This window comes from Sorex fumeus, unplaced genomic scaffold (genome assembly GCF_029834395.1).
Source record: "Sorex fumeus unplaced genomic scaffold, SorFum_2.1 ptg000072l, whole genome shotgun sequence".
In the NCBI taxonomy this organism is placed as follows: domain Eukaryota; kingdom Metazoa; phylum Chordata; class Mammalia; order Eulipotyphla; family Soricidae; genus Sorex; species Sorex fumeus.
The window spans coordinates 39,319,344-39,335,140 of NW_026606129.1; the positions used below are offsets into that span (position 1 = coordinate 39,319,344).

Sequence of the window (15,797 nt, forward strand, 5' to 3'; positions counted from 1 at the left end):
TCAATACTATGTTCTCAAAAAAATTTTTTTCCTTTTTGGTCACACTCAGAGGTGCTCAGAGATTACTCCTGGCTCTGCACTCAGGAATTACTCATGGTGGTGCTCAGTGGACCATATGGGATGCCCTGGATTGAACCCAGGTCGGCCATGTGCAAGCCAAAGGCCAACCGGCTGTACTGTACTATCATTCCAGCCCTAAGAAAGTCTTTGTGAAGCATTTACTCACCCACAAATGTATGTAAGTCACATCCTCAGGTTCATAATCTAGCAAGATTTCTTGTGCTCAGGTGATCATGTATTCCCAGGGCGGAAGTTTTCCCTGCAGATGCTGTGCCAAAGCACACAGAGGCTCAGCCTTCGACTGATTTTCTACCTGACTTCTGAAACCTGCTTTCTCCAGATGAGGAGCCTGGATGCTGCCCTCAGTCAGTAGCTTCCACAGCCTCATCAGCAGCTAACTCACTTGCTCCCTAAGCTCTAGCAACTCATGTCTGGCTCATCTCTAGTTAGGACTGTGCCTCTGTGATTCCCACAAGGCAGCACGTGCTTAGCTTCCCCAGTGAGTCTCCTAAATAAGCCTCTGAGTTCCCAGTACTCAAACTCCCTGGCCAAGCCTGTGGACATCTGCTTTAGTGTGTTGCCAGAAAAAGGAGTCTGGCATCATAGGGGGTGAGCTGCACTTTTAGATCAATGCGAACAGCCGCTTCATACTAGCATTGCCCTAAGAGAGAAAGTAGAGAATCAGATGATGGGGAAAGCTCACAGTGGAGTAGTAGGAGACAGGAGCAGCCAAGATCCAGTTTGCCCACCATGGCAGGTCCAGCAACTAAAGTGGTGCCAACCCCAGAGTTCTTCCGCCTCTGAAGAACATATTTTCCAGAGACTAGTCTACAAACCAGACCTGCTTTTAACTGGTCAGCAGCTCCATCCTCTCAGGCTGACTTTGCCTGCCACTGGTGACTTTATCACTCACTGAGCCAGTCTTCTTTGCTCCATGACCCCCTTCTGCTCTGAGGGCAGACAGCTATATTTCATTCAGCTGGAACTGGTGATCTCTCCATTCAGTTGCTGAGATAAAGACAGTCAGAACACCAGATCCAGGGACTAGCCAGTTGGTACCAAAAAGGTAAGGTGCCCACCTTGCACATGACCAACCTGGATTCAACCCCTGACACCTCATATGGTCCCCCAAGCGCCACCAGGCTCTGAACACAGAGCCAATGGGTAAGATCTGAGCACAGCTTCTGTTTGTAGCCCAGAAACAAAAACCAAACAAACAAACAAGAAAGCCACCCAATTCACAGAGTGCGGGGATTTTTCAATGGGATAATAAATGGATTGTCCCCACAGTGGTGACTCCGAATCATCATTTCCAGTATTAGACATCTATGCCGAACTAACACCTAAAAGCCAGTGGTTTGCAGTCACTGTTCTATTCATGAGTGGTTTTCAGAAGCTCTCTGTGGGTTTGCGAAAAGTTATTTCTGCTAACTACATGGTACGCCTGGATCTCATAGCCAGTACTGTTATAAATATTGATATAGAAATGTTCTTATTATAAATTCTGGGTTTTATATCTACATTAGCAGTCCATGAACTATTTCTCCTGTTTTTACCAGTCTGTGGGTGTAAAAGCATTGAAAACCACTGTTCTAACCTACTGGTCACAGCCATCTGAATGTAGCAGAGCCACCTTAAAGTTAATACAGTCTTTGCCCTTCATTCCCCCACTGCCCAAAGCAGCTCATCATGCCAACCATCCCCACACAGGAAATAGAAATACCATCCTCCTCAGGGACCAGGTCAAGACATTAGGCATTGGCTTGCCTCTTTTCTTACATCTCTTATCAAATGTATCATTATAGCACTGTCCTACCATTGTTCATCAATTTGCTTGAGCGGGCACCAGTAATGTCCGCATTGTGAGACTTGTTGTTACTGTTTTTGGCATATCGAATACACCACGGGTAGCTTACCAGGCTTTGCAAGATAAAGACACATTTGGCGGGCGAGATACTCTCAGTAGCTTGCTGGGCTCTTCGAGAGGGGTGGAGGAATCAACCCTGGGTCAGCTGCATGCAAGGCAAACACTCTACCCGCTATGCTATCGCTCCAACCCTTATCAAATATATCTAATGTATCTAAGGATTTTCTCTACTGCTCTTCTATATCAGCAGCTAAGACTGGACTCTCTGCTCCAACTGCTCTGGCATCTTTATTGTTCCTGCTGCTGAATGTAGCCCAGTTAGTAGCTAAGGACCCTATTTGAGATTTATTTAACAAAAAGTGTTCCTTCGTAGAATTCTATAATGTGAAGAACTTATGCTTAAAAATCTGATAAATTGGACTAGAGAGAGTACAATAAGTAGGGCACTTTCCTTGTATGAAGCTAACCCAGGTTTAATCCACAACACCCCATATGGTGTGCCCGGCCAGGAGTGATCCCTGAGCATAGAGCCAGAAGTTAGCCCTGAGGACAGCCAGATGTGACCCAAAAACCAAAAAAATAAAAACAAAAAAGGAAATAAATCTAATATATTAATGCCATATTACACAGCTCTATGAAGTGTGGCTGCTGTTAGTAAAGTCATTACAAGTTTACAAAGTTTCTGAGGTACAGTGGAAAGCTTCCTAGTCCAGGTGTGTCCATGGACCAACACTCCAGCCTCAGTCCACTAGAAATGCAGAATCCAGAGTCTGTCCCATATCTACAGACACAGAACTTGTTTATGAATCTATGCTTTAAAGTTTCAGCAATAGGAGTAAAGTTTATTTAGTATGAAGCTATTTCTTGCAGCTCACACATATACACACAAACACATTATGTAGATAAGGAAAGCAAGGCATGCATAATACACTCAGAGACACAAAGTTGATTATTTGCCCTCTCTTTTATCTTAAGGGCCATTTCACAGACTTATTGAAAAAATGCTGTTGAAAGAACTTAGCAAGCAATATACCTCCAAAAAGCTTTGGAGATCTATTAACTATTCCTTTGATCAGCAATGGCTTTCTTTACAACACACCCTTAGAAGCTCGGGGGATTAATTATGCAGCAGTTTGCTTCACAAAATTTTCCTTTGATTGGACTTAATCCCCTGTGTATGCGGTTTGAGATACCACACAAAGAAAGGCCACTTCAGAGCTCCATGTCCAACCCACTTAGGCAAGACCAAGATGGGGCTGGCTTTTCAGCAGGACTGCAGCAGCTTCCACTCACTGCCAGTTCTGTGTTACATATTTTATTTATGTTCTGGAAAAATATCACAGTGTATGTAGGCATTATTTCTGCCAACCAGGGGTGATGTCAAATTCTTGGAGGAATATTTCCAAAGCCACTGTAGAAGAGGGTACAAGTCATACTATTTTCTCAACTGCTAAGAGGGCAGTCTCTGCTTTTTCTCTTATGAAAGGTCTTGGGCAGGTCTAAGTGGTTCTGGTTATTGTTTGCAACACAATTCCTGGGCGAATCGGGAATCTGAAGGGGAGAGAAATTGTTCTTCACCTTTGACTTAACTGCTTGAAACTCCACTCGATGAAATGTAATGAGCAAAGAGAAAAGTCGAACCTGCCTGTTGCAGCTCAAAATGCCAAGCAATGACATGACTGACTGTTTTCAAAAGCTGCATGCCAATATGACTGTATATGATCATAATCTTTCTGGTACATTAAGGAAAGGGGACAGGACATAACAAGATAAACCCCAGAAAAATTATTCAAAAAGAACAAATCATACCTGCTTGACAAGGACATTACAAAGCCCAATATTACCTTATTAGGCAGTAAAGAAAAAACAAACAGCTGGCCAGAAAGAATAAAGACAGCTCATAATTAGAAAATTTACCCTTGCCTTTAGGATGCACTGGTTCTAAATCGCAAATTTTAAGTTGTCAAACACAAAAAATCTAAAATTTTAATGACTTTTTGGCAAATGCCCCTGGTTCTGGTCCCCCTCCAGTGGACAATATCCAAGTTACAGATATAAATATTTATGATATGTTTCCCCAGTACACAATATCTCAACCAAGTAAAGTTCTCTTTAAAAATAGAGAAGATTCTCTTTCCAGTTATGTGGAGAGTTAGATATTTAAATAATGTTTCCAAGCATAATGCCCCTAAAATTTCAAAGGGAAAGAATTAAAAGGAATTTCTAGTTAATGCATGGCTTAAATGACAACAAAATTCTTCGAGTCTGGAAGGGACAAGAAAGCATCAACTCAAAGACATAAGTAGGTGAAGGCTAATGTTTCTCTGAATATTGCTGAGGCCTCTTGCGTAAATGGTCACGTTCCTCCCATTGTTTATCGATCTGCTCAAGCGGGCCCAGTAACATCTCCATCATGAGACTTGTTGTTACTGTGTTTGGCATATCAAATACGTCATGGGTAGCTTGTCAGGCTCTGCCATGCAGGCGAGATACTCTCGGTAGCTTGCTGAGCTCTCCGAGAGGGGCAGAGGAATCGAACTCGGGTCGGCCATGTTGGCCACTTGTAAGGCAAACACCCTACTGCTGTGCTATCGCTCTAGCTTGCGTAAACAATAAAGGGAAAACTGTGGGAAATGGATAAAGCAATAAATTAGAGAGATTCTTTAGGAAAATGCTGGCATCCCAGAAGGCCCTATTCAATGCAAAGAATTTGGTAAAGGTAAGTGTTATCTTTACCTTAATTTCAGTGGAGAAGAAAAGAAACATAGTAGGAAACAAAGGGAGGGAGGGAAGGAGAGAGGACAGAGGAGAAAGGGGTAGGGAGGGAGGAAGGGTTTAAACAAAGGAAGTATTTCTGGAGATAAAAAGTATCATTCTATGTTCAAGTATACTTCATCAGAAGATATATATCCTAAACTAAAAATTTTATAATAAAATTTGGGATATACTCAAATCAGTCATGAAAACACTATGCCAAAAACTGTTGGCTGGGGACTAGAGTGATAATACAACAGGTTGAGCATTTGCCTTGCATGTGACTGACCTGTGTTCAACCCAGCCATCCCATGTGATCCCCCAAGCACCTCCAAGAGTGATTCCTGACTACAGAGCCAGAAGTAACTCCTAAGCATTGCCGGATGTGACCCAAAAACAAACCAAAAAAAAATGTAGACTGTAGCTAAAGTTGTAGGGAGAATATTTGGTTGTACAATTATTCTATTCAAAAGTAAGAAAAGACTTTATATTCATGCGAAAAAATTCAAACTGAATTTATTTATCACACCATACCTGAAAGTTAATCCAGGGTGGATTAAAGACCTCAAGATTAGTCCAGAATCATTAAATATCATAAATAAAGCACAGGCAGAACTCTCCAGGGTACAGACTTCACTGGTGTGTTCAGTAATTTGATTCCATTGGCAAAGATAACAAAAATACACAAAAAGGCATAATGTCACTGTCACTGTCCTCCCATTGTTCATCGATTTGCTTGAGCGGGCCCAGTAACATCTCCATTTTGAGACTTGTTGTTACTGTGTTTGGCATATTGAATACATCACGGGTAGCTTGCTAGGTTTTGCCATGCTGGCGAGATACTCTCGGTAGCTTGTCAGGCTCTCCAAGAGGGGCAGAGGAATCAAACCCGGCTCAGCTGGGCTGGCTGCAGGCAAGGCAAATGTCCTACCACTGTGCTATAGCTCCAGCCCACAAATAGGCATACATAAAATTAAAATGGTTTAGGGCCATAGAGATAGTATAGTGGGTAAGGTACTTGTCCTGTATGCAGTTGACTCTGATTTAATCCCTGACACTGTATATGCTTCCCCAAGAACCACCAGGAGTCACCTTTGAGCACAGAGCCAGGAGTCAGCCCTGAGCACCACCTATTGTGGCTTAAACCTCACCCAAATTAAGTAAAATGGAAAACAAAATAAATTAAAAGGTTTTGTTTGGCAATGAAAACCTGAGATAAAATTTAAAAACTTAATTGAGTAGGAGAAAATATTCCCACATCATACATTAGATTAAGAATTAATATCAAAGCTACAGAAAGCACCCACAAAGATCAACAACAACAGAACAATAATTCCATCAAAATATTGTGAGAGAAGATAGAGAGGAGATGTAGATGGCCAGTAAGTATATTGAAAAGTGTTCATTATCACATATTATCATGAAAATACAAATCAAAATTTGATTGACAATTGACAATGAGAAATTATCTCACACCAATGAGAATAGCATATATCAAAAAGACTGGAAACAACCAGTGTTGTAAATGTGGTAAAAATGGAAAAATGGAACTTTCATCCAATGTTGGTTAGAATGTTGATTGGTTCAGTCTCAATAAAAAATCATCTGGAGTTGTCTCCAAAATAATAAGAATAGAGTTTCCATATGAGCCAGTGTTTCCACTTCTTGATATTTACCCCCCAAATACAAAATCATTTACTGAAAAAGAATGTGTATACCTATATTCATTAAAGCACTTAGTAAAATTGCCAGGATATGGAAACAACCCAAATGCCTGACAATAAGTGAGTAGATAAAGAAACTGTAGTATGTATGCAAAATGGAAAATTCTTCAGTTGGAAGAAAAGATGATGAACTCTTGTAGTTTCCTGGAAATGGGATGTTACTGGATAGAATTATTTTAAGTGAAATAAGTCAGAGAGAAAAGGACAAATGCTAGATGACCTCACTCTTCTGTGGTATATAGAGAAACCAAAGGAAAAATTGACAGTATTTTTTAATTAATTTATTTATTGAATCACCATAAGAAAAGTTACAAATCTTTCAGGTTTAAGTCTTGGTCATACAATGATCAAACACCCATCCCTTCACCAGTACATATTTTTCACCACCAAGAACCCCAATATACCCCCCATCCCACCTCTCCTGAGGCAGATGATTTCCACTTAACTCTCTTTCTACTTTGATTACATTCATTATTTCGACAAAAGATGCACCATTTTTATTTGAAATCTTCCCCGAACAATCAGACCTGCTGAAAGGCATTGTGAAATAATTTGTTTTCTATTGCTGGTTATGAAGACCATATGATGTCCTTTGTGGCTGCATGATTTTGGATTTCTGATATTTTACTAATTAAGTCTGGGGGGATTTCTACCAAAATCCGTATAGTTACGAGATTGGTTTGTGTGCCTCTGGGGCCATGTCCAGGCCGGAGAGCCACTCGTGGGGGCAATTCTTGGGCAGAAAGGACGTGCTGGTTCCACGCCCCATCCTATGAGGCCGCAGTTGCCCCATCACTGCCAGCTCATACCTGACTGTCCAATAAGCTCTGAGGCAGCAGCCACCATGCTGTCTGATGGGGGAGGGGGGATTGGGGAAGGCAGAAGAGACAGACACCCTTTTCCTCCCAGGGGAGCATGGCACCATAGTTCAATGCATAGTCCATTCACATTTCTGCCAAAAGCTGCTGGGCTCCAAAGTAGGTCTGTGTGCCTCTGGGGCCATAGCAGTGCCAGAGAGCCGCTCGTGGGGGGCAACTCTCAGCCTCAGTAGGGCGGGAAGGACATAAAAATTGACAGTATTAAATCATAGATATATGGATAGGAAATCCCAAACATAGCTATCTGGTCCGTATCCATTCCTGGCAGTGTGGATCTGATGGATTATTGTTTGGCTCAGTGGTGTTTAAGTACCATCAAGCTCACCCCAGCATCTTTTATGGGTTACTGAGATCCATATATGATAGTGCACAGGGGGGCCCAGATGGTGCTGGGAATTGAACTCAGGATCTTGCACACTCTAGACTCTCTTCCACTTGAGTTCTCTTCCCAGCCCCTCAACCAAATTAAGTTTAGTAAAACAAGCAAAAGCACCAAACACAAAAGGTATATATTTTTGCTAAAACAGGTGCATATTTTCACTGGAACGAGTCTCACCAATGAGAATGCAGGACTTGTGACTGAAAACTCCAGGCTCAACGGAACTGGGAATAGGTGACCTTCCCTCATACCCCCCCTATTTCTGGCAGATTGGCAGTCACCCCCACAAACTGTCCCCTGACACCATATAATCTCATTAATGGTCATGATCCAAAGACTCAATATAAATCTCTCAGAAGAGAGCACAGAACAATACGCCATAGCCATGCCACCAATCCCCAGGCCAGGCTGTTTCATTCGGGGCACCCCAGAGGGGGCTAGTGAGAGCCCTCACCACCCCAAGAGACACATTCCCAGCAGCCAAAAACCTCCAGAACTCAATCCCGCCTTGCTCACAGCCGCTCTCCACACGCTCGGGCCAAGCCTTGCCCACAAGTAAACCTATTCCTGGACCTCTCATATTTTACACCACCAATATATGAAGAGTAGTGCACCACATTTGATTGGGTTTAAAGTAGAAGGCAACAAATCTTAGGGGGAAATGTGTTTATACAGATATTGATATAAGCACACAAGGCTCAACTTTTAATAATATGTTACTAATCTCTTACAGAAGGGCTTAATGGCTCCTGGGTGAAATACAACAATCGTCACACACTTTCCTCCTAGAAACCTTTTTTGTCTCATTTTAGTGGATTATTCATAACGAACAATAAACAATAAATTATTTCAGTTCTGCTTTGGGGGCAGGGTTTGGGATTCGGGATGAAAATATGGTAGTGAGAGACGTAATGGTGGTGGGATTGGTGTTCATATGTTAAATGTAATCAAATATTGTGGACAACATTATACACATAAAATAATATAATATGTAGAATATTAAAAAGAAGAGAAAAATAATAGTAAAATAAAGCAAAAAATAAAAAATAGGTGCATATTTTTATTCCTTTCCCCTCAAACCACAATGTTAGAAAGTGCCAGAAGAAGTGGCTTTAAATATTTTTTGCACTATTTCAGTTCTTATTGCAGTCATACAAATTAAAACCCATTTGGGGTCACTTCAAATAATTATCAGCATCACTCATAAAAATGGTACATATTTTGAACCAGATGGCTAATGTATATTTAATAAAAAGCTAAAATCATTTGAAATTACATTGTAATTATAAAACAAGTCCAAATTGAACATTGCACATACACCAGATATAGCCCTACTTTATCTCCAGTCAAGAATTTTCTACAATGCTCAGCATGTTTCCATTCAATCATTCAGTATTCTTTTTAAAGTACCCAGTTTTATACTTATAGAGTCAAAGCTTCATACCAGAATTTCACATAATTACATAATGTCAGAGGAAAACATTACTTCTTAAATTGATAAGTTGAGTGGCTAAATATTGAGGTATACAATGTCTAGGGCTTTCATTTTCTACTTAGCCACAAACCAGAGCTCCACCAAAGACAGCATATTGTATTCCTCAAGATAATAGAGTTGTGCCCATAGACTTTTGAAGTACAAACTGTGGATAATGGTTGCTCACTAAGCACTGGTGCATTTACAGGGACTCTTGTTTTATGACGTTCAGTTGAAAGACAGTGGAAATTGTCAAATCAACAACTACAATAGATTATAGTCTTTTTTAATTAATTTATTTTTTTATTAGTGAAACACCATGAGGTACAGTTGTAGACTTACAGACTTTTGTGCTTGGGTTTCAGTCATACAATGATCGAGTACCCATCCCTCGACCAGTGCCCCTTCTCCACCACCAATGATCCCAGTAGATTATAGTCTTTTATAGTATGTTTATCTTCATCTACTGATATTTCCTTGATTTTCAGAAGGAAATTCAAGGGAAGAAGAAAGAGGCACTATGTAATTGTTAAATATCAAGGAATCAATAGTAGGTTACTTGAAACACCACAATATAAAAAGATTTGTGACATTTTTGCTTAAGGAAAAGAAGCATGGCAAAATAAGAGGATAAACATGGTGACCATGATGTTGGTCAGCAGAGGAGATATGAGTAAATTAACTACAGCAGCATGTTTAAGCTCATCAGGGAATGCCCTTAGCTATGGAAAGCTCCTGCCTATTTTGGGGAGTCTTACTCTTACTGCTCTTGCTCATGAAGTGGCTGCTCAAATCTGAAAGGAAGAAATTATACATTCCAAGAGCAAGCTAAAAAAGAATCTACCTTATTTTTTTTCATTCTAAATAAAAGTCCCATTGTTTGACAATAAGAATGAAGCTAATATTTTGACATTTAAAATCAAACCTTAATTTGATAGCCTGGCAAGCTCCCTGTGACATATTCGATATGCCAAACAAAGTAACAACAAAGTCTCACAATCCAGACGTTACTCGGCCCACTTGAGCAAATCGATGAACAATGGGAGGACAGTGACAGTGACAGTGATCATTAAGAAACTAACATCCCGGTATTGAACACAGGTAAAAGAATCTGGTATCTAGAAAAAGTAAGAAAAATACACTTAAACTGGGCCTTGTCCCACCTACCATCCTATAAACAAACAATTCAATACATTCCACAAAGATGAATAACAAGGATTCTGCTAATGTAGAGAGCGCTATTGAGTGAGACCAGGTTGTAAAAACACAATTGCAGAACAACTCAAGAAAATGCATGCTTATACTTAGAGGTACAAAGGTATAGCCATGCAGAGAGGGTACTAACTATAAGGTTTTCAGATCAGCCAATGTTTTCAAATATGTTTTCAAAACATGACTCCTGAATTCACAAAGTTCCTGCTTTTCCTTGTCCCTTTTAGTGTTTACATATCCAGAAAACGGAGCTGATGATTTTGGAGACCAAGCAAAGAACATAAACCACCAGGTATTTATGGAACTCACAGAAGGGATCGATCCCTGCAAAGCAGGTCACCACTAAGACAGTCATGAAACCAATTTAGTGGATACCAGGCTAGAATTTTCAGAGAATAAAATAAATAATACAATATACTGTATCATAGCATAGATTGCGTGGAGTAAATAAAAAGTTACAGTGCATCAAAGACAAAGAGGGTAAATATTATTCTGTATACATCGCTTCTTTACATGTTACATATGGTTTTATATGTATCCTATAGTGTATAAACAATATCATTGTTATGACTATTTTTAGTATAAAATGCACATCACATTTGCAAATTTAATATAATTAGAATAGATTAGAATTGAAAAGAATAGAATGATACAGCTTAAGTTACTTCAGTTTGGATAGCAAAATAAATCACAAATAAGAAATGATATAGTTGTTTGCAACTTTTGTTTGTTTTATATATAGGACCTAACTATTCAATACATTAATTATATTACAATGTAATACTACATATTACCAATCATGTTATGTGTTTTTAAATGTACTCCTTATGTTAAAAATTATAAACCTTTATATAGCATTAACATTACTTAATATACTTGTATATATCAGTTGGGGATGATAAAAAATCTAACAAACAGAACTGGTGTGAAGTTTGAGTATAATGTGTAAGCCATAAAAACTGGTAGTTATGAAGGAAAAGCACTTTGGGCCATTCTTGGTGGTGCTTGGGACTAATACCTGGCTCTGTGTTCAAAGTCACTCCTGGTGGCCACTTCACAGTGCTCAGGGAACTACATGTGATATCAAGAATCAAACCAAGGCCAGCAGCATGCAAGGCAAGATCTTTAACCCTTGACCTTCTCTCTGATCCCCGAACTGGTGACTTTTATTATCAATGTCTGACTGCCAATAGATGTAAGCTAAAATAATCTGATGCCAAAGTTTGTGCTTCAGATTTTTCCACAAGTAAATGAACTAATAGGTGAATATTCCTGGTTCCATCTGATATCTTATACACAAAATTTTAGGCTAATTGATAAAAAGTCCATTAAAAGCAGTGGAATTTTTTTACTATCCACATTCCCTTCTTTTGAGAGTCTATTCCCATTCTTGGGGTCAGACCTCTGTACCTTTCATGAACAATATCAATGAAAAAAATTATTGAAAAAAATTGCAGTATTTCTGTCATTCTACATAATGGTTTTTAAGTGGTTTATAATAAAGTCACACTCAGCTAACAAATTAAAAATACATCAATGGTTGAAGTAAGTGTTTAATAAGAGTTAGCTGTTTTAACTTAAGATTTATATACCAGAATTACAATAGCTTCTCTAGTTCCTGTTTTCGTTCTTCTATCCAATTTGTCCTCCTTCTTTCTCTCATTTTTTCTTTCATTTTCTTTTTTTAGGGATCTCTTTCCAAAGACCCATTACCAATGAACACCTATGTTGCCTTGTACAAATTTGTACCACAAGAAAATGAAGATTTGGAAATGAGGTAAAAACAATTGTATAAAAATACAAAAAGAAAGAAAAGTAGAAGAAATTTTATTTTATTATTATTATTATTATTATTTTATTTTGGGTCACACCCGGCTATGCACAGGGGTTACTCCTGGCTCCGCACTCAGGAATTACTCTTGGCGGTGCTGGGGGACCATATGAGATGCTGGGAATCAAACCCGGGTCGGCCACATACAAGGCAAACGCCCTACCCACTGTGCTATCACTCCAGCCCCCAAAACGTCAATTCTTTTCCTTGTGTAAAATTTCTACTTGTGTTACCTAATTTCAGAACAGTGATTCTCACACTTTTGTATGCATCTAATGAGCCTGAAAACTGTGTAATTCAGAATGCTGAACCCTGTCAGAGGTCTGAGTAAGATTTAAGAATTTGCATTTCTCACTGGTGGGTGGGGGTACCAGTGCTACTCCCCTGGAGTCCCACTTTTAAGTGCATGATTTTAGCACATCCTTTTTTATAATTTTTAGGAAGGTTGAGATCAGATGCAGTTGGCTTGTGGTGGGATCTAACTAAAAATCAAAAATGCACTTAATCCCCAAAATAGCATCATGGGTCTAACTAGAAATCAAAAATGCACTTAATCCCCAAAATGGCATGATTTTAAAAAAATCAATCTCAGATTTTTTTCCTGCCAGATACTGGCATCGGCCCATCTCCCACCTGAGTTATGTTTTTGTTTGAAATATCATCACAGTTAAGATGGTAAATGCAACACTGGTAGGGCAATGGGCCACACCCAACAGTGCTCAGGTCTTACTCCTGTCTCTATGCTCAGGGATCTTTCTTTCTTTCTCTTTTAATTGAATCACCATGAGATACAGAGTTGTTCATGATTGGGTTTCAGTCATACAGTGGTTGGTGGTACTTGAGCGAAGTCAATCCCATCTTCACAGCCTACTTATTATCTGACCTCGAGCAACTTATAAGTGTCTCCTTACTCTGATTCCCCTATAGTAAAAGCCTCCTCCTTTTAAGGGAAAATGTTTTCAACTATCTAGCTTTTTACAGACAATTAAGCTCTTATTCTTCAGAGTGAGGGTGAAATGGTCCATGTTCATGAAACGTACAGAACAATGCTTAGTTGTAAACACTTAGTAACTGGGAGTTATTGTGATTTTTATAATGGAGTATTCACTGGACCATCATATGAAGGAGGCTCCTCCTCTTTCCTCTATTCAGTACTCCAAAATATTAGTAACCCAGGAGAAGGCTTTGGTGTTTTCCACCATAGAACAAGATAAAGGGGACCACTTTTCTAAAACATAAAGGGGCCCTTGGAGTCAAATTCTTTCTTCTATTGAAAAGAATAGATAAATGAGCCATGAAAATCATTGAAATGCCAGTGCCTTAGGGAGGTTGACTCCTTTCTGGCAAGTCTTCATTTGCCTGAATGTCATGCAGAACAAGTTATCAGCCACCAGTATTTCCCTGAATTCCTCTTTATTCCCTATATAACTACTTGAGCTTCTTCCTAAGTTTCAGCTACTGTCTTTTCTACCATGATACCTACAGTACTTCCCAAATATGGTTTCTCATAAGTGAAATCAAACACAGTCTCTTCCACTTTATCCAAAGTCTCTAAAACAGAAAGGATTGGGCCAAAGTGATAGTACAGGGGTTAAGGCATTTTCTTCGTATAGCTCCAACCCCAGTTCAATCCTCAACACTGCATATGGTTCTCCAGTCACTGCTAGGAGTGATCCCTGAACACAGAGCCATGAGTAAGCCCTGAGCACCAGGTGTGCCCCAAAAGTAAATAATTAAGGAGAAGGCTGCAAAAAAACTCCAATTAAAGACCCTATTCCCAGGTGTTTTGATGCCATTGCTTCAACCTCAGCAACTCAACTCCCTCTCAGGGTGTAACCTCCAGAAAGTCTCCATAGCAGATGTGTGTATCCCACCACAATCTGACAATGCCTTCTGATTTGCTCCCAAGGATATCTTTGTCCCAGAAGTCCTTTTCTAAGTTTTAGGCTATTCCAGTGCAAAGTTTAGGGCTTGGCCTATAGCTCCTAAGATGTGTGCAGATAACTAAGTTCTCATACACTTAAGTGTTCTCCATCATTGAATAAGTCTCACCATGCTAAATTTAATGGCTGGGGCTGTAAGCACCAACTTAAAAGACGCACATTGGTGTTGAAGAAAGAGATGATCTTTATCAAGTAGATCCCTGTCTTACTAGAGATTAAACAAGCCCTGCAGATCAGAGGTTCTTCTAAGGATTCAACAGTGGGATGGTGCCTTAACTCCAGCAGATGACCCATTATTACCACCTGTTGATGAAAATAATGTTTAATGTTGGCATAGTTTACTTTGCATAAGTATAGTATATTAGATTCTTTTGAGATTATCATTTGGGCATCTAGACTTCAGTATTACACAAAGTTTATTATTCAGTTCTCACAATTTTACAATAGAAGTTTATTCTGAAATCATCAGATGAAAAATAAAAATCAACAATTCTAGAGAAATATATGATATTATTAAGCTACTGAAGAATGGCATCTAGCTACTTGGTAGTGATATAACTTTTTTGTGCTTATTTTAGTTGGTCGCAGGCCATTAAAAGTCAAATTGTCTGGTCACGAATCAAATGTTTACAGTCTGCTTCAAGGCAAACAGGACTATTCATCCCTAGGAGTGAAATGTCTGCCTTACATAGACTGCAAGATTGGAGTAATAAATCATACATCCTTTTTTCCTTTTGGCAAGCAATTGTAGATTCCATTTTAAAAGCCAGGCATTTGATTTAGAATGTATAAGGCAATGCTTTGGGGATTTGGTGTAATTCCTTGAATGAACTGAGGCTTTGTGAATTAACTTTTACTCCTTGGATCATAAGTTAGAAAATTTTTCTTAAAAAAACAAAAAAAAATAGCCTACTTACCTGCCTGCATTCTGGTTGAGGGGCTTATACTGAGCATTGTCCTCAGGAAAGAGAACAATGAAAGTGAAGTTAGGGGATATTAGGCGTGAACTTGAGGGCACATCAAGCCAACTTGCAAAATCAGGATTCATAGTTCAAAGCAGACTAATCATTGCTTCCACAAACACTCATTATATATCCAATCAATAATAAAATCTTTCTGCCCACATTAACTTGAGTCCACACCTCCAGATTTCTAGTTCTACCTTCCTGTCCTAGAAGCAAATGGTGCTCCCCACCCAGTTCTCCCCATGTTCCCACAGATCTGCTCTTAGAATGAATAGAATCACTCTTTCCAGGCTCAGAGCCAGTCACCACAGGCTTCCTATTACCTTAAGCCCAATATACACTTAATGTTCAATCCTTTACGCAAAAGCTACGACATCCCTCCCTCCCTGTGTCTGCCACCTGGGCTGTTGCACTAGGCACTAACTGACCTCTGTGTCTCTAGTCTGCCCCCGTTCTTCTCTTCCCATCCATTTCATGTAGAGAAGACACCAAGGTGACATATCCTAGAGAGTGTCTAATGCAGTTGCAAACCAGACTCTCTCATTTCTGCCCTCGGGTATATTCCCTAACTTGTGCTCTTCAAGCTGGTCCATCTAGGATGGCTGTGACTCACAAAGCTGACAATATGGGGTTGGCAGGAAAGGAGCTTCGTTGTGTTGCTCCAATCACTTCTGTTCATGCTCAGGAGTAGCTGCTTTATTTTCAGACTT

The 15,797-nt window shown here is 39.6% G+C and overlaps 1 protein-coding gene across 2 annotated transcripts in view; it reads left to right on the top strand.

Annotated features, from left to right (window-relative positions):
• STAC (SH3 and cysteine rich domain) overlaps positions 1-15,797 on the top strand; it is a 156,869-nt gene that overhangs the window by 110,631 nt on the left and 30,441 nt on the right. For both annotated transcript variants that reach the window (XM_056129459.1, XM_056129460.1), the window contains exons 7-8: positions 10,576-10,640; positions 12,037-12,125. In XM_056129459.1, the coding sequence (XP_055985434.1) occupies positions 10,576-10,640; positions 12,037-12,125 (154 nt within the window). The remainder of the gene's footprint in view (positions 1-10,575; positions 10,641-12,036; positions 12,126-15,797) is intronic.